The sequence below is a fragment of the Ovis canadensis genome, chromosome 7 (assembly GCF_042477335.2).
Source record: "Ovis canadensis isolate MfBH-ARS-UI-01 breed Bighorn chromosome 7, ARS-UI_OviCan_v2, whole genome shotgun sequence".
Taxonomy (NCBI): Eukaryota; Metazoa; Chordata; class Mammalia; order Artiodactyla; family Bovidae; genus Ovis; species Ovis canadensis.
This window is the reverse complement of record NC_091251.1, coordinates 38,938,207-38,960,500: the sequence shown is the minus strand read 5'-3', so window position 1 is coordinate 38,960,500 and position 22,294 is coordinate 38,938,207. Positions and strand designations below refer to the sequence as shown.

At 42.3% G+C, this 22,294-nt stretch overlaps 2 protein-coding genes across 2 annotated transcripts in view; one reads left to right on the top strand and one right to left on the bottom strand.

The window, feature by feature from the left end:
• AVEN (apoptosis and caspase activation inhibitor) overlaps window positions 1-2,589 on the bottom strand; it is a 195,995-nt gene extending 193,406 nt beyond the window's left edge. The window contains exon 1 of the mRNA XM_069597510.1: window positions 2,555-2,589. Coding sequence (XP_069453611.1) covers window positions 2,555-2,589 — 35 coding nt within the window. The remainder of the gene's footprint in view (window positions 1-2,554) is intronic.
• A 5,815-nt stretch (window positions 2,590-8,404) lies between these two features.
• On the top strand, window positions 8,405-10,003 carry CHRM5 (cholinergic receptor muscarinic 5). The gene has a single exon (XM_069595969.1). It carries the CDS (start codon window positions 8,405-8,407, stop codon window positions 10,001-10,003), a length of 1,599 nt encoding a protein of 532 aa, XP_069452070.1.
• Window positions 10,004-22,294: the final 12,291 nt, after the last annotated feature.

Genomic DNA, 22,294 nt, shown 5'->3' with positions numbered 1-22,294 from the left:
AGCTAATGAGTGACAAAATCGAGATTCATACCTGTTCAGTCTGGTTTCAGAATCTGTGTTCTTCAGTCTGTACTTCAGATGCCATCAGAAGTGCAGAAACTACATTACTTTGCCCTCCCCATCTATCAGTTCAAGGGTCTTTTCAATTGAATCAAGAGTGTTTAGGATATGGAGAATTCAGGGGTCTCCTGCTAATACCTAATTAGAGGACACCACTAGTAGAAATTCTTTTAACCAGGATGTTGAGTGTATTCTCATCTGATTATGATCCACATTGGAAAAGTGTCTGTCACCTACTACACTGCAAAAAGAAAAAAAAATAATAGAGATCTTTTAGTTTTATAAATAACAAAGGGAAGAAGGGAAGGAGGATTTTCTGCTATTGCTTTGACGTGATAGTCCTGATTTTAAATATATGCCACTGCATGAATAAAAAATTCAGTTTTCCCTTAGGTAGTATTCATGAGATACAAAAGCAAAGTCCTGAATTACATAGGTGAGTCCTTAAGAAAACAAACCATTTTTTGGCATATTTTTACATATATATGACCTATGATGTCAATTCCTTAAGGCAAGAGTTCTCAAAATGTGGGCAAGTAGCATAGTGTCACCTAGGAACTTATTAGAAATGCAGATTTTGGACTTTCCTGGTGATCCAGTGGTTAAGAATCTACCTGCCAATGCAGGGAACATGGGATCGACCCCTGCTCCAGGAAGATTCCACATGCCCAGGGGCAACTAAGCCCATGCACCACAGCTACTGAGCCTGTGCTCTAAAGCCCGCCCGCCCAGAGCCTGTGCGCCACAACGAAAGAAGCCAGTGCACCGCAGCTAGAAAGCAGCCCCTGCTCGCCGCAGCTAGAGGAAGCCCGCACTAAGCGATGACGATCTAGCACGGCCAAAAAATTAAAACAGAAATGCAAATTCTCAGGCTTTACCCCAGAGTCAGAAATGTGAGGATGTGGCCCAGCAATCAAGGCTTTAACAAACCCCTCCTCAGGTGACTGTGATGAATGCCCGTTTGAGAACCACTGTCTCAAGGTAGTATTGGGCATTTAAATATCACAAGAAAGCCTCCTGATTCCTAGTCCAAGTCTATGGATTCCATAAGCGCTCATTGTCTAATGAAAGCAGATATTATGATAGGATCTTTTTAAAGGCCCTGTCCCCTTGCAAATATTAACATAACTTTTCTGGGGGAAAAAAGCAGTTCCTGATTCTTCTCTCTGTAGGCAGGCAGATTTTCTACAGGTTAGCTGACTTCTGATGCATAGTCTATGAACAATGCAAATTGGAAAACACTGATAAGGTCTCTCAAAAAAGATGTCCTTTTATTTACTTTGTGTTTTTAACAGCTGCATCCACTACTGAGGGATGCTCTCAGGCTGCAGGGGAAGGGAGTCTGGCAGGAGCCATCCTTTCAGGCCTGGATCCAGCCTATAACCCAGTGAAGATGAAGGCAAGCGAACTGTCTGTCAGCTCACAAAGTTGCTTTGGCCTTGAGCTGGAATCGGGGGTAAAGAACTCCCCAAAATCAACAGAACAAACTCTCAACACACAGAATTCATAACCTGATCCCTTCTCCTCTCTCCCTCCATCCTCATTCCCAGCTGCTGTTCTTGCTTTCTATATCACAGAGAAATAGAAGCAATCAGAAAAGACTTTCCACCACTGCCGTCACCACAAATCCTAGGCTGCCTGTCTGTGCCTGTACACATGTACCCTACCTCCTCGCCTGTTCTCCAAATTGGTCTCAGCTCCCATGCAAGGCCAAGGCCTCTGCGACTGTACTTGCTCCTCTGCCTGCTCACCTACCGGAGGACATCTCTCCAGCAACATCGGATAGTTGCTAACTGATAAAGCAGTTACTCACATTAGGCTGCAAAAATGCTGTATTTCCACCTTTCTTAAAAAAAAAAAAAACAACTCTTGTCCTTGCATTCTAGTCCAGCTTCTGACCCAATTCTCTACTCCTTTCTAAAGCAAAGCTCCTCAGAAGAGTCATCTACAGCTCTCATTTCTCCTCCCACTCAGCCTCTAATTCACTACACAAGGCTCTCATGCCCACCACTTTACCAGCGTGATTTATGATCTCCATGTAACTAGATCCAGTAGGTCTCAGTCTTAATCTTTCTTTTTTTTAATTTATTTTTTTACTGAAGGATAATTGCTTTACAGAATTTTGTTGTTTTCTGTCAAACCTCAACATGAATCAGCCATAGATATACATATAACCCTTCCCTTTTGAAAATCTTTCTTGATTATCAGTTTCATTTGATGCAGTTGATCACTCCCACTCTTTGAAACATTCTCTTGTTGCTTCCAGAACACACCAGGCTGGGGAATTCAAAGATGCATATATAAGGCACATCTCCAAGTCTGTTAGGAAGACTTGGACAATACACTCGAGAGTGTCTGAACTTCCAGAGTTTTACATAAATCCATTTGTGGCAGTACTGCCCAGACTTGCCCATGTCCTGGCACACATAAAAAGATAACACCTGCCCAGTACTGTGAGATGAGACAAGACTGATCTCAACAGAAGGCAACCCACCTAGGCAGCTCCAAGCCCTGAGGGTCACAGCACATGCGTTGAAGGACTCCAGTTCCTGTCTTCATGTAAAGCAGTCCCACCTCTGTTTTCCAGATACAATGAAAATACAATCATTTGATGACCTCGGTAACAGACTTTTCTGTCGCATAACTGTAAAGGCTCAACAATTCTTATGTCCTCTTTTTCTTAGAATTGTAAAAGTTTAACTCCTTCAGTTCAAGAACTGTTGTATAGCTCTTATGTACCCCATGGCTTGTAGCCCAGTGGTAAACACAGAACATGTTTTTAAAAACATATCAGATTAAAATTCTGCTTCAGATATTATTGCTTCAGCAACACCAAGACATTTTTCATAAGTGAAAACAGGTTTATTTAGAGAGATACACATTCCACAGGCAGAATGTGGTCTGTTTCATAAGGCAAGAGCGGCCGACAAGCCCTTTCTTAATCACCATACACTCTTGGACAGCATTCTATTCTATCAAGAGTTAGGCAGAACTCACCTGCCAGAAGAAACCAAAAATGACAAGTCCAGAACCCGCCTTAGTCACACATGTTGTCGCTGGAAGTTGGAAGCTGTTTCTTATATCTAACTTGATGGCAGGTACCGTGTGTTTACACTTACTTTCTATGATTTATCTTCGAAAAGTAGGAAGGGGAAGCAGCATATGAATATTCTGTATAACACATGATCTGGTGATAGTGGTGTCCTGACATCATTGGACTGTAGATGCTACTGAAGTTTTCCACTGTGGTTGTTATAGAAACAGTGAGGAGTGGTTCAGGCATAAAGCTTCTCAGAGAAGTATTTTCAGAAGTATTCCAGAAGTCATCAAGGCCACTCCACAAGGAGAGAAATTCATTTGGTACAGTGTTACCTTTTTTGTTTTATGCTGTTTTACTTCATTTGTTGACAACAAAGAAGCAAGAAGCAATCTACCAAGGTCAGGAACAAGAACGCTTTTATTTCTCCCAGATTCTTGTTTTCTGTTCAGTAGTGGAAAATAAACCAGGGAGGATTATCTGCTCTCTGTTGATTCAGGCACCCTAGAAATAAACATACTCTCAACACTATGGTGAAAAATGGTAACTTTTAAACTTTGAGTAACAAGTAAGAAGGCTTCCACGGTGATCCCTGGGTCAGGAAGGTCCCCAGGAGGAGGAAATGACAATCCACTCCAGTACTCTTGACAGGAAAATCCCACAGACAGAGGAGCCTGGTGGGCTACAGTCCATGGGGTCGCAAAGAGTAGGACATGACTGAGAGATTGAGCGCACAGGCACTCAACCAAACAAGAACTCAGAAGAAATCTCTCCCCCACTATAAACACTTACACACACACACACACACACACACACACACTTTAGATTCACCCCTCCATAAATACAGGTTTTCAGTCAAAAACCTTTCAATGATTCAAAAAGCTTATTGTCGAATAGTATGATGCCTTAAAGTCTGTTTCCACCCTCAACTACCATCCAGCTAGTGGAACAAAAAGAAATCAATCTTTCAGTCATGGAACCTACTTCATGTCCCAAATGACTTTGTTTGTGGAAAGGTCTGTACATTCCTAGCAGCTTAGGAATTGGGGTGGGTGTGGGGGGAATCATTCTCCCAAAAGTGAAGCAGTGGGAAAAAATGAAAGAACAGAGGGAACCAAAGGTGGAGAGGAACTATGTGTTAATTTCAAACAGGAGCAGTAAAAATAACTCGGAAGGCAGAGGGGGATCTGAATTGTTACTGGACATTTCAGTTGGAAAATTCCAATTTCAACAGCACATTGTAAGCTATGGTTCCCCTTTTCTAGGAAGTTCAGAAATTACCCTCAGCCTTGCTATGTACAGTTCCTGGATCAGCAGCATTAAGAGGTTTCTAGAAATGTGGACTTGCAAGCCCCACCCTTCTTCAATTTAACAAGACCCACCGCCCCCCACTAGGTAGTTTATGAGCATTTTGAGAAGCACTGATTCTGTTCTGATCCTGGGGGTCTTTCAGATCTAATGTGCTCACCTTGAATGGCACAGTTCTAGAGAGGCTTTCCACCCTGGCTCCACGTGAGACTCACCCGAGTAATTTCACAGCAACATAGACCCATGTCTCTTCACATAATTAGATTTTGAGTTAATAGGTCTGGGGTGGGACCCCAGACATTAGTATTTTTAAAAAGCTCCTAGATTGTCCTAGTAAATGGCTTAGGGTAAGATCCACTTACTTAGACTGACTCTTCATTTTGTAATAATTAAAACCCCAAACTGCCACTAGAAAAGGACCTGGTGGTATCCCTACATTATTTGATTTGGGAGTCCTCAAAACAATCTGTAAGGTGGATACAACAGATATTGTTGTACTTTTTAAAAAATATTGTTATGTCTGTTTAATAGATAATTGCTGAGAGCTGCTTTCACTATACTATATTATAGAGCAGTTAACTCTTTTCCTGGCTGAAAATAGAGGAAAGTCAAGGCTGAAAATTAACACAACATCCAGTGTTTTCCATTGTGAGTCTACAAGAAAAGCCTGAACTCACTTTAAAGAATAAATCATCAGTGCCAACCTCTGAATTTTATATGTGAGGAAACTGGGCCCCAGAGATTAGTCTCAAATCACAAGATTTTAGCTGAAATGAGAACTCAGATCTCCACGGTCCTAGTTTAATATGTTTCCCACTGAACTGCATTTCCCAAGTGCGATCCATCTTGTGGGATTACACAAGATACTAACTGCTGTTCCACTGAAAAATGTTAGATATGCTAAGTCACCTCTGGGTTAAAATAAATTCAGGAGTGTCCTTGACCTCAGGACCTCTCAGCCTTCACTGGGCTCCTGTGTCTTCTGAGTCTCTGAGAGCTTTTAGATGATATTTCCACAACTTACCAGACTATGGACACAGTTTTTTCAATCAAGAATCTTAAGGTGGTCCTATTCCAATGAGCCGGAGAAGGCACTGGCAACCCACTCCAGTCTTCTTGCCTGGAGAATCCCATGGCTGGAGGAGCCTGGTAGGCTGTAGTCCATGGGGTCGCTAGGAGTCGGACATGACTGAGCAACTTCACTTTAAAACTTTTCACTTTCATACATTGAAGAAGGAAATGGAAATCCACTCCAGTCTTCTTGCCTGGAAATCCCAGGGACGGGGGAGTCTGGTGGGCTACCGTCTACGGGCTCGCACAGAATCGGACACGACTGAAGCGACTTAGCAGCAGCAGCAGCATTCCAATGAGCAGACTTTGAGGAGGACTGTAGGCTATTTCGGAGAAGGCAACGGCAACCCACTCCAGTACTCTTGCCTAGGAAATCCCATGGACGGAGGAGCCTGGTGGGCTACAGTCCAGTGGCAAGGAGTTGGACACAACTGAGCGACTTCACTTTCACTTTTCACTTTCATGCACTGGAGAAGGAAATGTCAACCCACTCCAGTGTTCTTGCCTGGAGAATCCCAGGGATGGGAGCCTGGTGGGCTACTGTCTATGGGGTCACACAGAGTCGGACACAACTGATGTGACTTAGCAGCAGCAGCAGCAGTAGGCTACTTGGGTTGAGTGGTTGGAAACAATTTGTTCTGCCCCCAGAAGTAGGGCACCAACTCTAGTAACTGAAGGGGAGAGTATCATCAGTACCATGAAGCATCTGGAACGGCTGGCTCAAGGTTGCAGAAATATGGCCTCATCGTTTTATTCCACCTTATCCCTTCCTTAATAGACCATGCCTCAGACCCATACCCGCAGTAGGAAGAGTCATTTTTGACATCCTTCTTGCCGGATTGCTACCTTATAATGAGCATTTTCCTGTGTCAGTCTCTATGCAAAGCACTTAACCCGGATTATTTTGTTTAATCTTTACAACAATCCTATGAGGTAAGGACTCTTAGTGTTGCTGTTTAGTTGCTAAGCTGTGTACAACTCTTTTGCAACCTCATGGACCACCAGATTCCTATGTCCATGGGATTTCCCAGACAAGAATAATGAAATGGGTTGCCATTTCCTTCTTCAGAGGATCTTCCCCACCCAGGGATCAAACCCACGTTTCCTGCATCGGTAGGAAGACTCTTTACCAGTAAGCCACCTGGGAAGCCCTAAGGGCCACTATAAATGATCTTTTTTTCCATTTATCAAAGTGCTTATTCCATTTATCTGTGGGGGGCGGGCGGCGGGGAACTTTTTGAGGAATTTTTAGGAACAAGGGAGCTAACAAGTCTGAAATGTGCAGCGCAGGCCAGTAGGCTGGAAATCCAGCAGGAGTTAATGCTGTAGAATTGACTCTGAAGGCAATCTGGAAGCAGAATTCTTTCTTCTCAGCCTTTTCCCTTAAAGATTTCAACTGACTGGAATCACCCAGTCATCAGTTATGGAAGACAATCTGCTTTACTTGAAATCTACTGATTCAGCATGAAAACACAAACGACCCTGAATAGCCAAAGCAATCCTGAGAAAGAAGAATGAAGCTGGAGTCATCAGGCTCCCTGACTTCACACTATACTACAAAGGTACAGAAATCAAGACAGTATGGTACTGGCACAAAAATGGAAATACAGATCAATGGAACAGCATAGAAAGCCCAGAGATAAACCCACACAGCTATGGTCACCTAATCTATGACAAAGGAGGCAAGTAATACATAGAATAAAGAAAAGACAGTCTCTTTAATAACTGGTACTGGGAAAACTGGACCGCTACATGTAAAAGAATTAAATTAGAACACTCCCTAACACCATACACAAAAATAAACTCAAAATGGATAAATGGATTAAAAACCTAAATGTAAGATCAGACACTATAAAACTCTTAGAGGAATACATAGACCAACCACTCTTTGACATAAACCACAGCAAGATCTTTTATGATCCACCTCCTAGAGTAATGAAAATAAAAACAAAAAATAAATGGGACTTACTTAACCTTAAAAGCTTTTGCACAGCAAAGGAAACCACAAATAAAACAAAGAAGACAACCCTCAGAATGGGAGAGAAACTGTCAAAATACATGCTGTTAGCACTGATTACCTTGGCAAGATAATATTAGAAGAAAATTTTGCTTTCTAAGTTATACGATTTTACATTGGTTGAGCTTTTACAAGGAACGTATTACTTTATAATCAGAAAAAAAATTTTAAAACAATTTGTGACATTGCAAACAGCCCCAGAATGGAAGAGAGGGGATCATCATCTTTAGCCGCTGGGGCAACGTTTGAACCTTTTAGATGAAAACGGGGTATATGTGGGGAGTTTGTGCATTAAATCAGGGAGAAGTGGTGTAATGCAGGCTAGGCTCACAACAGTGCCTCAGTAATGTTTAATGACTGAATTTATAATTAAACTCAATAATGTTTAATAATTGGACTTATAAAGTAGGTACAACTTGTCTTTTTCCCAAGCGCATGAAAAAATAGGTACTTACCACCAGAGCTTAAAAAACAGAGGCTCTTCCCTCAAAAAAGTAAGACCATAGTCTAAGGCAACTTAACATCACCCGTTTTCCCCTCTACTGCCTTCCAACAATTCAATTCCTTTTTGTTCCCATTCTGATGGCCCTTGTCATCGTACTGTTTTTTTAAATTGCCTGTTGGAACCACAAGAGGGCCTCACGTACAAGAAAGGCTCTCAGGCTTTGGTAATTATAAAAAGCAAAGGGAGGAGACACCTATAAAAAGTGTCATCAAAACTTTAGAAATTTCAGCATCTTGCTCTCAATAGGTGTGGGACCACATTTCATTAACAACGAGTGGAAAATAAATTCATGCTGGTTAGTGGAGCTAATGACTTTCCCTCTCTTCCAGGTGCTGACCAGAAGAGGTGGGATAGAAGAGAGAACCGTCTAGAACCTAAGACTCCTGATGTAGACTCTTGCACCAGGATGGAAGGGGAACCTTACCACAATGCATCTACCGTCAACAGCACCCCAGTGAGTCACCAGCCTTTGGAACGCCATGGGCTGTGGGAGGTCATCACCATCGCAGCCGTCACGGCGGTGGTGAGTCTGATCACCATCATGGGCAATGTCTTCGTCATGATCTCCTTCAAGGTCAACAGCCAGCTGAAGACAGTTAACAACTATTACCTGCTCAGCTTGGCCTGTGCAGATCTCATCATTGGGATCTTCTCCATGAACCTCTACACTACGTACATCCTCATGGGACGGTGGGCTCTCGGGAGTCTGGCTTGTGACCTCTGGCTTGCGCTGGACTATGTGGCCAGCAACGCTTCTGTCATGAACCTTCTGGTGATTAGTTTTGACCGTTACTTTTCGATCACAAGACCCCTCACGTACCGGGCCAAGCGTACCCCAAAGAGGGCTGGCATCATGATTGGCTTGGCCTGGCTGATCTCCTTCATCCTCTGGGCCCCCGCGATCCTCTGCTGGCAGTACCTGGTTGGGGAGCGGACGGTACCTCCAGATGAGTGCCAGATCCAGTTCCTCTCTGAGCCCACCATCACTTTCGGCACTGCCATTGCCGCCTTCTACATCCCTGTTTCTGTCATGACCATCCTCTACTGCCGCATCTACCGGGAAACAGAGAAGCGAACCAAGGACCTGGCTGACCTCCAGGGCTCAGACTCCGTGGCTGAAGCTGAGAAGAGAAAGTCAGCTCACCAGGCTCTGCTCAGGTCCTGCTTCAGCTGTCCCCGGCCCACCCTGGCCCAGAGGGAAAGGAACCAGGCCTCCTGGTCATCCTCCCGCAGGAGCACCTCCATCACTGGGAAGCCATCCCAAGCCCCCAGCCCAAGCACTGAGTGGGCCAAAGCCGAGCAGCTAACCACCTGCAGCAGCTACCCCTCCTCAGAAGACGAGGACAAGCCCACCACTGATCCTGTCTTTCAAGTGGTTTACAAGAGTCAGGCCAAGGAAAGCCCAAGGGAAGAGTTAAGTGCTGACGAGACCAAGCAGACTTTTGTGAATGCTCAAAGTGAAAAAAATGACTATGACACCCCAAAATACTTCCTTTCTCCAGCTGCTGCTCATGGGCCCAAGAGTCAAAAGTGGGTGGCCTACAAGTTCCGACTGGTGGTAAAAGCTGAGGGGACCCATGACACCAACAATGGGTGCCGCAAGGTAAAAATCATGCCGTGTTCCTTCCCAGTGTCCAAGGACCCCTCAACAAAAGGCCTCGATCCCAACCTCAGCCATCAGATGACCAAACGAAAGAGGATGGTTCTCGTCAAAGAGAGGAAAGCCGCCCAGACCCTGAGTGCAATTCTCCTGGCTTTCATCATCACTTGGACCCCTTACAACATCATGGTCCTGGTTTCTACCTTCTGCGACAAGTGTGTCCCAGTCACCCTGTGGCACCTGGGCTACTGGTTATGCTATGTCAATAGCACTGTCAACCCCATTTGCTATGCTCTCTGCAACAGAACCTTCAGGAAGACCTTTAAGATGCTGCTGTTCTGCCGATGGAAAAAGAAAAAAGTGGAAGAGAAGTTGTACTGGCAGGGGAACAGCAAGCTCCCCTGAAAAGTAACGACTCCCCTCAAAGGAAAACCATGATCAAGGTCCCCTGAGGATGGGCAAGCTGATTCTGGTTTACTTTCCAAAAAGACATCTGTCCTTTTGAGTCCCTGAGAACTTTGTAAAGGATCAAGGTCTACTGTCAAAAGGAAGGAGTCACGGCTGCTGCAATCGCTGCCATACTGAATGGCCCTTGTCTATGACCAGGACGAGAGTGTCTGATGCCACTGGAGCTTGCCACCGAAGTAGAGAGCCAAACTCATGCGCCTTCACAGGAGCAGGCACCCTGGGTCACAGTGACCAGTGGCCGAGGGAGCTCCTGCCTCACCTTCTGTGGGGGACAGCAAGAATAGAAACCTAGTCCCAGAGTTTTGTGCGGTACGTTTGTGTCTATGCAGCAGGCTCATCTCAGCGGAAACCGGGAAGATGAAGTCAGTGTCCCCTGTTAACAAGAGCGATATTCAGCTGGTTTCTGGGACTCTATTCCTTTATAAACTGATCAGTATTTATTATGCTGCTATTGTGTTCTGTACTGTGGTGTATTTTCCTGTTTCTACATCTGAGTGAAGCTCTTGCTCCTCCCTTTCACAGCTGATGCCACCTCCTGGTACCCATGGAGGCCAGGCTGGTCCCCACAGAACCACCCTTCCCCTCAGAGTCTCGGGTCTGGAAGGACACTGGAACCCGATCACACCCAGTCCTACAGAGGGGCCTCTATTCTGCTAATAAAGACCACCAGGTCTCCACAGTCAATTATTTTGCTTTTACCAATGGGAAGTTTTTCCTTTTACACAAACAAATACTATGTATTCTAGTTTGTGCCCTTTTGAACCCATTTACTGAGGCTCCTCCTTAGGAAGATTCATTGTATGAAAGCCCTTTACTGGGTAAAGACCTTCTGCAGTCTATTTAATCACGGTTCTCAAATGGTTTTCAGAAGCCTTACATTCTCATTTCTTCACAAGGCAAACCTGAGGCAAAATGCGCAAAACAAATTTGGTTTCGCTCCATGCTTTTGAACTTCTTCCAGTCCCTTTTGGCAGGCCCTCATCCAGACCCCCAATTCACACCCCGCACAAGCAGGTCACTGTGATGCTTCCAGTCAGAAGTGCTATTTAGAGAGACAGTGGGGGAAAGGCTGTTTTTGTTTTTTTTTTTTTTTTAAAAAAAAAAGATCTTTCAAATCATGGCTCAAAAATGACTGACTTATTCATTCATCTCCAGATTCCCCAAAACAAGAAGCCCCCCAAAAATACAGTTGGGGTCTAGTAAAGCTGGCTATGGTCATTAAAAATGACCATGTTTTCTTTACAAGCAAAAATGTAGGCGACAATAATATATAAAAATAAAGTTATAACACAGGGAATTCCCTGACGGTCTAATGCTTAGGGCTCCACACTTCCACTGCAGGGTGCACAGGTTCGACCCTGGTCAGGGAACTAACATTCTGCATGCCATGCAGTGTAGCCCAAAAGGGAAAAAAAATGATCAAAATACATATAAGTATCAGGATTATCAAAAGAAAATTTTAATTGAAATCTGTGTATATAAATAAACCAAATCTAAGAGTTTCCTTTGATAATCCTGAAAATTAACTAACATGCAAAAAATTAATACAATAGGGCATAGAATTAATGGTCCACAAAGAAAGCAGCAATATAGCACACAGCAAGGATTTTAAAGTTCAAGCACTTCTGTCAGACAGAAGCTCATATGTAACCTGTCAACTATAGCTGCAGTTGTATGTAAAAATCACTGGACTTCCCACCTAATGTGGGCCAGTTCTTTTTCAGCCTCCTCTGCTAAGGGGATGTAAAAATAGCAGGCTTGGTCATCCTGGGAATTTGGTAAGTGGATATAGGAGAGCTTCAACCTTCCACTGAAGAGTGAATTGGCCTCCTCAAGGGAGTCCCAAGAAGGCTTCATGGAAGTGGAAACCCAGGCCTCTCCAGCCCTGTAGGAACTTAATGCTGAGATGGAACATCTTAGAAGCAGCGTAGCTGCTGAGTCTTTATGAAGGGCAGGTTGATGCCTGCCAAGAATTTGATAGAGAATATTAATGAACTGACTCAGTTCTCCAAGACAAAGGCTCCCAGGTCTATAGGATGCCAACAGGGCGTGCAAACCTGTTCCACCAGCTCTAGATAAACAGTTGATTCTTTTTAGTTTAAGGCTTTGACTCCTGACAAAAGTGAAAATCCCTCCAAGAGGATAGTGCTCTGAGCTCATTCACTGTTCACAGTAGAGAGAGAGATTAAGCTAATCCAAACAAAAGGATACAGAATGGAGGGGGAGGGTTGCTGAGGGCACATCTTTCTCACTCCACAGTTACCTAGAATTTAAGACTTTTGGTTCGTCTTTTGTGAAATTAATTGAGAGGCCTAGGTCTCCTTCATTATAGCTTTGGGAGGCAGCCAGTTATGCAGACTACCTATGTCCCTTAAAAAGACAAAAAGGACGCTTTAAACTACTAGGGGAAGCTAGACTTCTTTAGAATACGGCTTCTGGTGGGGTCCTCAGAATGAACAGCTCCAACTGTAAACTACAGGGACCTGACTAGTGGTGGGGTGTGGGCCAACTTTGAATTATAGGCCTTCTTATGTCCCATCTCCGAAGCTCTATCTATGGTAAATTATGTGCAGCCTTGATTAGTTGCCTATTGGATGCTGCCATGTTGCAAATATTGTGGTTTGTTTCTCCTTGGTGTGAGTTTGATGGCTTGTCAAGGAATCTGTTTTCAGTACAGTTTTTGGTTAAAGCGTTTTGTCAATACTCCTGGCTTCTGCTTTGCTGCTTTGGTGACTGTCCTTTGAGGGTGATGCTGATGTTTGGCTCTGTCATTGTGAAATCTGTACCTGATCTCCAGCTAGGAAAATACCATTGTCTCCTGTAAATATTGGAATTACAGCAAAGGATGTGGGAACTGGGCTGCTTTCCTGTATTGTACTAGCATTATTCTGGATATTAAAGAAATGTAACCACACAGTGGCCCAAGGCTAAATGTTAAATAAGAAAATGGTCTCAGTGAGCTTGCTAGATCCATCTATGTTAAAAATTACACACACACTCACGTGGCCTGGCCTTTTAAGAGCAGAGGCATTGATAGATAATGTAGACACGTGTCCCCCTTGTCACCTTTGTGATTTCCCCCTTTCCTCTCATATACCAATAACCAAATTAAGATGAAATAATGCTGACAAAATTCCTATGACTAAAATGCTTCCATTTCCCTCCAGGACAAGGGAGATGAGGCAGGCCAGAATTCTGGAGTAGCTTTTCCCTTCTCCAAGGGATCTTCCCAACCTAGGGATAGAACCTAGGTCTCCTGCATTGCAGATGAATTATTTACCAGCTGAGCCACAAGGGAAGCTATGGCAATCTACTTGTTCAAAAGGTCCTCTTCCTACTTTATATGTCCCTCGAACAAGCCTCACATCACCAGATGCCCTTCGGCTCCTGCTAAGAGTAGTTCTCCAGAGTTCAATTCCCAGACTTCAGCAATGATTTTCTAGAGAGTCATCCTGCATGAATGCATCTCAGTGGTATTCCAGCAAAGGAATGACTCATCTCTAACAAAGAGCTGCTCATATTTAATCCATTTATCCCCAGTATCACTCAATGGGGAGCTGGTGGGGTTTTTTTTTTTTTAGCAATCCCATATATATCCAAAGACGGGTTTGTAGTCCAGCTATTTTCAGTGAAAATTCGTGACGCTACTGACCATGGTGTGCTAACTACAGGCCAGTGCCCCTATTGCAGTTTACAGCAGACTATAGTGGGAAACACTATGGCTGGAAGACAGGTTTGACCCAGGATTTGGAGGACTACTCTTCTCCCTGAAAAACTAGATCGCAATGACTGGAAAATGTTTTTGTTGGAGCCTTTGTACCCAGAAGTAGAGCCTATCCTGGAGAGTCAGAAAAAAAAAAAAAAACTATACTATGTTTTGTTTTATAGTCATTTTTATGATATTAATGATTAATAAAATAGCATATAATTGCTTATAAATAAGCAAATAACAAAAAATTACCAGTAATTCTACTACCCAGAGATAACCTCTGCTAAATATCTAAGGGTCTCTCCTTGTGTACAGAAACAGATATTTTAAAACACACAGAGCTGCTAAGTACTGTTTGGCGTGGATCATATCCAACATTTTACTTAAACGCTCTCAAATAATTCTTTGGTCTTTTTCTTTTTCCTCAGTTTGGTTTCCAGGCCTTTCAGAAAGGAGTCTGACCCTGTCTGGATATAGCCTAACCCTCCTACTCCATAATCCAATCCCTTCTTAAGGTAGAGGTCAGGTAGGAACGCAGAAGTTAGAGAAGGTACCAGTAGGATTCTGCAAGGATAGTTTCAAAATCAAATACACACAATCACACACATACTTACATACATAAAACGAGTACGTGTGAGGATAGAGAAGAGCCTCGGGTTCAAAGTGGCAGCAGTTGGTTTGGAGTGGGAGGGCTGAGAGCATATTGGGAACTCAGAGTCCTCTGAGATGCCTCGAAGAAGAGCAGAAACTTCACTCCCAACCAGTCCCCAAAGAGGATGAAGAGGAGAAACTGTTTCACGCCAGAGATCTCTGCTGGATCACATCATTTAAAGACATGAGGTTGGGTCAGAGGTGGGCAGAAAGCAAGTGAGGAGGGAAGGCAAGACTTGTTTTTCTTCCATTATTATCTCAAAAGTTTTGGGGTCCTTGAGGTTCCTACTGGAGTGCAGGCTTTGGGGCAGTGCTTTTCAGATCCCCCAGTTTGTGTGCTCAGTCGTTTCAGTTGTGCCTCACTCTGCAACCCCATGGACTTCAGCCCACCAGGCTCCTCTGTCCGTGGGATTCTCCAGGCAAGGGTACTGGACTGGGTTGCCATGCCCTCCTTCAGGGGCTCTTCCCAACCCAGGGATCAAATCCGTGCCTTCTGCGTCTCCTGCACTGAAGGCATACTCTTTACCCACTGGTTATCAACAGTCAGCCACTCTGGGTGGCCACGGACCACCACGCACGGGGTTCTCCCTCACCTTTCGTCTTGAGAGGAGTGAGGCATCTTTGAGAAGGTAAGGTAAATTCAAGCCCGCAAGGCCTCCAGGTCCTCCCACCTCTTCAGGTCCTCCCCTCTCCTCCTCCGCAAGCGCTCATTACACGGCTCTTTCAGTTCCTTCAGGGGCCGACCTCCCTCCCAGCTCAGTTCACACTGAGGAGCTCCTCTCTCTCATCCCTTCTTCTCAGGCTCAGCCTTGTTAATTCCTATGTAGTCTTTCATACAGGTCACTTTCTCAAAGGAGAGGTCCTACATTGGCCCTCTACCCTCTCATCCCGTGTTATGAGCTTTTATAGCACCCAGCACTTTTCCATGGATCACCTATCAAGGTCTTCATCACACACATGGACCTGCTTGGTTATTCACGTCCATTTCTCCTGCTAAACTCTAGCTCTAAAGCCAGAGTTCACGCTATTTTGCTCAATGGTGAGTCCCCTCACTTAACAGACTTTGGCACATAGAAGAAGCAGACAGCTGCAAGGTTAGGCTCCAGGGTTTTGTGGGGGTTTTCCAGCATAGCTAGTATCTGTGTGGGTCCCTGAGAAGTAGAAGCTGAATTCACAAGTCTCTGATCTCTTTGATGATTTGAGTTGGGAATCCCTAAAAATGATGATGCTTTATGTTGCAGCCACCACAGAACTGTTTTAGTGGACTTAACGTCTTCCCACGCCTCCTTGAGGATAGGATTGTTGTATCACTAGTACTTTACCATCCAGGTACCTTACAACTCAGAGAGGGAAGTCAAAGAAGTAAAAAGGTGGTCCAAGAAAATGAAATTCTATAATGGTGTAAGCACAGGCGTGAAAAGGAACCCAAAAAAAAGGCTCACATCCAAGTCATAGGGGCATCTGGAAGACTTTTGTCAAGGGTGATTTCCACACTAAGTCCTAACGAAAATGTAAGAAGTAGACAAGAGAAAGGGGTAGGGGAGAGGCAGAGAGTTCAGAGGAAGAAATAAAAAGGCCCAGAGGTGAGCACACATGTAGAGCTTAAAGTGGGGAAATGAGGAAAATTCAAGATTCATGCAGGAAGAAAGTGACAAGAAATGAGTCCGTATGGACCATGGTCAGAGGGTTTATCTTGAAGTCTATGGAGAGTCTACAAAGGATTTCTAATTAGGGACTGACGCCATCACATTTACCTTTAGGTTTGCAGTGTCTGAAGAAAGATCTTTAGATTTACAGTGTCTGAAGCTCTAGGCACCAGAAATTAGGACTAGAACTGCTTTCTCCTGGAAGTCAGTTTCTCTTGACTACACCACCCTCTTCTCTGAGTGTTTGGAAGGAGAGAAGCAAGTGCCCAGATCATGCCAGCAGAGGGAGGCAGAGGGCGTGCAAGTGAATTAGATGTAAGGCTGCGTACTGATGGTGTGCATGTGAATCTTTAGTCTTTTCAGTTTAGCTTGTAAGAGCAGCACTGTAGGAAATGGTTAACAGGATTTGCTCTAGGTTACCAGCTACTGAGTCTGGGAAAATTTTAACCTTTGTTTCCTCATCTGAAAATTAAAGTGAAAGTGAAGACGCTCAGTCATGTCCGACTCTTTGTGACCCCATGGACTACAGCCCACCAGGCTCCTCCGTCCATGGAATTTTCCAGGCAAGAGTACTGGAGTGGATTGCCATTAAGAATATTAATAATTACAGGCTTTCACGGAACACATATAAATAGGGTTAGTATAAATATTAAGTGGGATAATACACATAAAGTATTCTAAACAGTTTTACTTATGAAGTAGATATTTCTTTTGTTTTACAGATGAAATCTGTAGTCCATTTTACATTTGATGAAATTGAGGCTTGGAAAGGTTTCTTTTCTAAGATCATATAACTATTATTGATGAAATAAGGACATGTGTTCACCCAATTTCTCCCTTAACTCAGAAAGTTCCTTGCGACCCATTCATTCAAGATGATATGGAGGCAACACAGCCCGATTTTTCACTGACTGAGGGAAAAGGAGAAGGCTTTCAGTAGATTAGAGATAATTTTAGTCAGCTCTGGAAAAGTACATGAGTTAGGACATGTGGGTTCAAATAATAGATACCTATTGGAACTAGCTTAAGAAAAACACATAAACACTATACTAGACAGGAGACCCTGGTTCGGATCTGCTGGAGAAAGGGATAGGCTACCCACTCCAGTATTCTGGCCTGGAGAATTCCACGGATAGGGGAGTCTGGCAGGCTACAATACATAGGGTCTCAAAAGTCAGACACAACTGAGTGACTTTCACTTTCACTTCCAGACAACGTAGCAGAGCTCCAGGGAATGTAAGGGAAAGAACACAGTGGCCCCAGGAAAGGATCTGAACAAAGGCACAGTTCTCAGAATTCATCTTCCACTTCAGCTTGGAACCTGTTTTCTGTAGTGTGCGTGATAAAGAGCCATGAACATCTTACAAATTTGTATGTTGCAAACTACTTCTTTAATCCCTCAGTTTTCATTTCAAGTTCCCTAGAGACAGCCTTTGGCCTATGGCCTAACCTGGATGGCAGGCCCACAAAAGCACAGTCACACAGCACAAACAGAGCTGCTAGGACGACACTTCTTTGGATTGCATTCTTTCCCAGGGTACAACCAGTTACAGGCATAAGCTGGATGACAAGTCAACAGATGTACATTAAAGGAAGGAAAGCTCCTACAGTCAGAGTTTAGATTTTCCTCTGCCCTTCCCCACTGTCCAGTTTTGTTGATATTCCTCCATAATGTATCAATTCTACCATTCCTCACATTCTGAGAATAAAATAATTTACTTTGGGGGAAAGGAAGACGTTTAAGAGACCAGTGCTGTGCTATGCTGAGTCGTGTCCATTGCAACCCCATGGACTCCTCTGTCCATAGGAATTCTCCAGGTAAGAACAGTGGAGTGTGTTGCCATGCCCTTGTCCAGGGGATCTTCCCAACCCAGGGATCGAACCCAGGTCTTCCACATTGCAGGCAATTCTTTACCGTCTGAGCCACCAGGGAAACCCAAGAATACTGAGTGGGTAATCTATCCCTTCTCCAGGGGAACAATTCCCCAGGAATTGAACCAGGGTCTTTCGCATTGCAGGCAGATTCTTTGATAGCTGAGCTACCAGGGAAGCCCAAGAGACCAGTAGGTGTATATATAAACCCTCCTAAGAGGTAACTTTTGCCCAATTTTTTAAGACTGCCAAGAAAAGTAAATCTGGTCACTGGCACTTCACCATTTTGTTTACCATGCCAACAAACACTTCTTCACAAGAAACTAATTCCTTTTGCTGTATTTAAGTCCATTTTGTTTTTTCAGACTTTACCAAGGGGTACACAGTTTATCAGAATTTGCTTTATAAAGATTAAGCATTTGAAAAATCCCCTTAGCATTCTTTACCAAACCAAAAAATTACAGCCATTTTAATTCTTCTTAAAGTATACCTAGTTAATATAGTCAGGGGTCAGTAGAATCATTTGTATAGAAAAGTATGAATATTAATCCCTGGCAGCTTTTCTCTAGACCTGCTTGATGTATCTTACTATAGAGGCTAACTAACACTGAGCACAGTACTCTTCAAATCAGATAAATGATAAGTAAGGGGTTAGGGTGCAGAGTCAGAGAAGGGATTCAAGAGGCTTTCACTGAACCCCTGAAAGAGCAACAGAACCTCTATAGACTTGAAACGCTGTCCAGCAGCTATTTGCTCCCCCAATCTCTGGAGTTACCATGGTCTTTCTCCCAACTGGGCATCTGTCATGCTCTTTGTGAGCCAGATTCCTTAGACCATTGATTCTGCTTACTTGTAGCTCAGGATCAACATACCACCTTCTCTGATCCAGTACCACCCAACTGACTGGCTCAAGTCCCAACCTCAGTCCAATCAGCTATGGGTGAGAAGACAGGTCCAGGCCTATAGAGAGACAAGCGCAAAATGAACTTTTTCTCTTTCCTATGTATGATGCACATGATTTCATAACAGTGATTGCAAGGAAGCTTTCCTTATACATCTTCTCATGGTCCCTTATGAATCACCTCAAAACACTTTTAAGAATGACTCCATTTCTTAATCTTCATGCCAAATTTTAATGATCATTTAATTTTAAAGATTTTATAACTTTACTAGTTATTTCAAATATATTTTAAAATATCCAAATATATATAGTAGGAGCTCATTGAGTGGAATTACTTTATATATATATACATACATACATATAGGTATATATATATACATAGAAAATTTTAATTTCAGCATTACCTAAGGAGATATAGATGTGAATCTTCAGTCACTACTAGTTTATAAATTTTAGTTCAAGTAAATGCTTGTCAAAGTTTTCTGTTGGAAGTGCTGTGCACAGCTAGTATTTTGGCTCTGCCCATTCCTCTTGTTTACCACTTAACATTATTAATTTACTTCTCCATCTTCCCAGGTTTGCCTCGGCTAGCCCAATCCTACCTGACTGAAGGCATTGTGAAAGGTTTCAGTTCCCTATGCTCCCATGATAAAGTTGTTACTGTGGGAAAGGAGATAAGCTAATACTGGGTGCTACTTGGGGGATGGGGAATTTTCCCCTAAAATAGCTGTTTTAGTATTTCATCTTTCTTTTTCAGGAGTATTAAAACAATGTTCATAATTTATAGGCAACATATGAATTTCAAAAAATCTACCCTTCTCAAGTTCTCTAAATAAGTACTTATACCAATTGGATATTCTCATAAACCTTACAAATTAAAACAATACTTGGATAACAATAATCACACCTAAAATGCTAAAAGGAGAGCACAACTAGGTCCTGCCTCGACATGCTCTTTGAATAGCACTAAAAGACTGGGTCACCAGTTTCTATTGTGTTCTCTGAAGTTAGTGCTTAACAGAATTTTATTGGGCTAAAATACGAAATGCATATATAAGCCATCCTAAAAGATGAGTTTTTGCCCAGTTTTTAAACAGTTGATCATAACCATGCAAAAATGTGACTATGTGACCTGGAAGGCAACTTTTAAAAATGAAAATATGGGGTGGGAGGTGGGAGGGGGGTTCATGATTGGGAACTCATGTATACCCGTGGAGGATTCATGTCAATGTATGATTTAATAAAGAATTTTAAAAAAAGAAAAGAAAAAAAAAGGAAAAAGAAAAAAAAAAAGAAAATAGTTGTTTTAGTTTTTTCTTTAAGATATTTAATAAAAATATTTTCAATAGTTTTTTTTAGTTGAACACACACATGCACACACAAACAACAAAAAAAATCCCAAACTTTCTGCAAGTTTGAGTAACTACTTAAATGAAAAAGGTCTCCTTTATCATTATTGACCTCTTCGGGACCTTGAAACCCTTCCAGTTACTAAAAAGTATACTGAATGGTTGCTTCTTCTCTCCTGTGAGAGGAAACATAAAAACCAAATGATTACATACTTTACTACTTTGGGCATGTTAGGTAAAACACCTAATTTTTTCAAAATGTTAACCAGACTCGAGATGAGTCCTGAGGTTTTGACTCCTAAAAAACTGAAAATCTGGGAGCTGTTGATACATCCCAGGTACTAAAGAAGTTCCTGACAAGAATGGGCAACTAATTTCTGATTTGCACAAAGCTGCTACTCAGGTTTAATTTAGCAGAAGTGAAAAGTTTTTAACCACAAAGGTTATATTTAAAAGGAGATAAATGTAAACTGAATCTAAGAAATACTTTTTAAAAAGAGAAACATAAGTCTCCATGTGGGGAATAGCAAAAAGAACCCAAGGAAGTAAAAAGAGAAAAAGTTGGCACAAATCATACAGTTCTTAAGGATAAGAAATAATAAGAACTGGGTTTAAATTATATTGGAATTTTGGGTCTGAAAAGGAATTTACAGGTCTAATCCAAATCTCTCAGTTTTACAGATGAGGAAACTTGAGGCCCATTTATTCATTCAACAAACATTTATTATGTGTCTGCATGCTCAATGTTGGAAACACAACAATGAACAGGACAAGAGATGGTTCAAAGTGGGAATCTGACTTGCCCAAAGTCACAAAGCAAGTGAGCAACTCAACAGGGGCTCTTTGCACTCAACTCCATATTGTCTAATATACCATCATTTCTCCACCTGTAAGCACACTAAGTATTTGATGAAGGGTCTGTGCAAAGATAAAATTTTCATATACAACTGATGCAATAACATTCTGTAATATGATAAGGGGTATATATATATCTATATTATGTTCAGATTGTGTTAAAATCTATATAAAATAATCACATATACTTTTTTAATTAGCATGGAAGTACTTTCTAATTTCTAGCTTATCATGTATTCCATGTGCAAATTCTGACAATCCAAATTTTCAAACTTTTGAACATAATTTCTGGCCAAACAACTATGACTCTTACTATATTCTGGCTCTTTTGAACTGCAACTTTAATTCAACTCATCCTCTGATATTTTAGCTATTTCAATAAATAATTATTTTAAAAGACCTAGTTCTACCATTAACCAGTTTATTCACCTTATTCATTCACAGCTTAACTAGTATGGTAACGTCAGTGTATGTAATATAATCAGAGATACAGTTTTTTAAATGTCCTGAATCAGAACTTTTTTTTTTTGGCCAAGTCACATGGCATGCAGGATTTAGAGCCCCAACCAGGGACCGAACCTCTGCCCCCTGCAGTGGAAGTAGAGAGTCCTAACCCCCGGACAGCCAGGAGATTTTTTTTTTTTTAATTACTTTTAACTTATTTTTTTTAAAGAAAACTCAAATACCTCATTTCAAAATGAACAATGGCCAACAAAGACCCAGCACAGTCAAAATAAATAAATGAATAAATTAAAAAAAAATTTTTTAATGAACAATGGTACCTATTATAAGAAGGAAAATAAGAGCTTAGAACCAATCCTTTTTTAAAAAACTTAATAATCCTAAGAAAGCAACAGGGGGGTTCTTTAACAGGAGAAGATAGGAGCCCTACTAGAAGCAATACTGTGACATCAGAGTTCTTTAAATTAAAACAATCCAAAAGAAAAGTTGCCATAACTTATCAAAATAAAAAGGTTTTGAGATACTCCTAACTGCAAAGTAGTAATTTATATTCCAATACCTCTGAGAATCAATAATGGGGAAGATGAGAGGATTTGTAAGGACCTCTGCTGTACTACCAACATGACAACATGGAGCTGTGAGGTTGATTTTCCATCCTCAGACTCTGTAAGGCTCTCCTACTCCTGCGCTTCTTTCCCCTGACCACTCACTCTCTGTTATTATTTGTGTTGCACTCCATACATAATAAGCTCTATTGAAGACAGGCACTGGGTATTATCCATC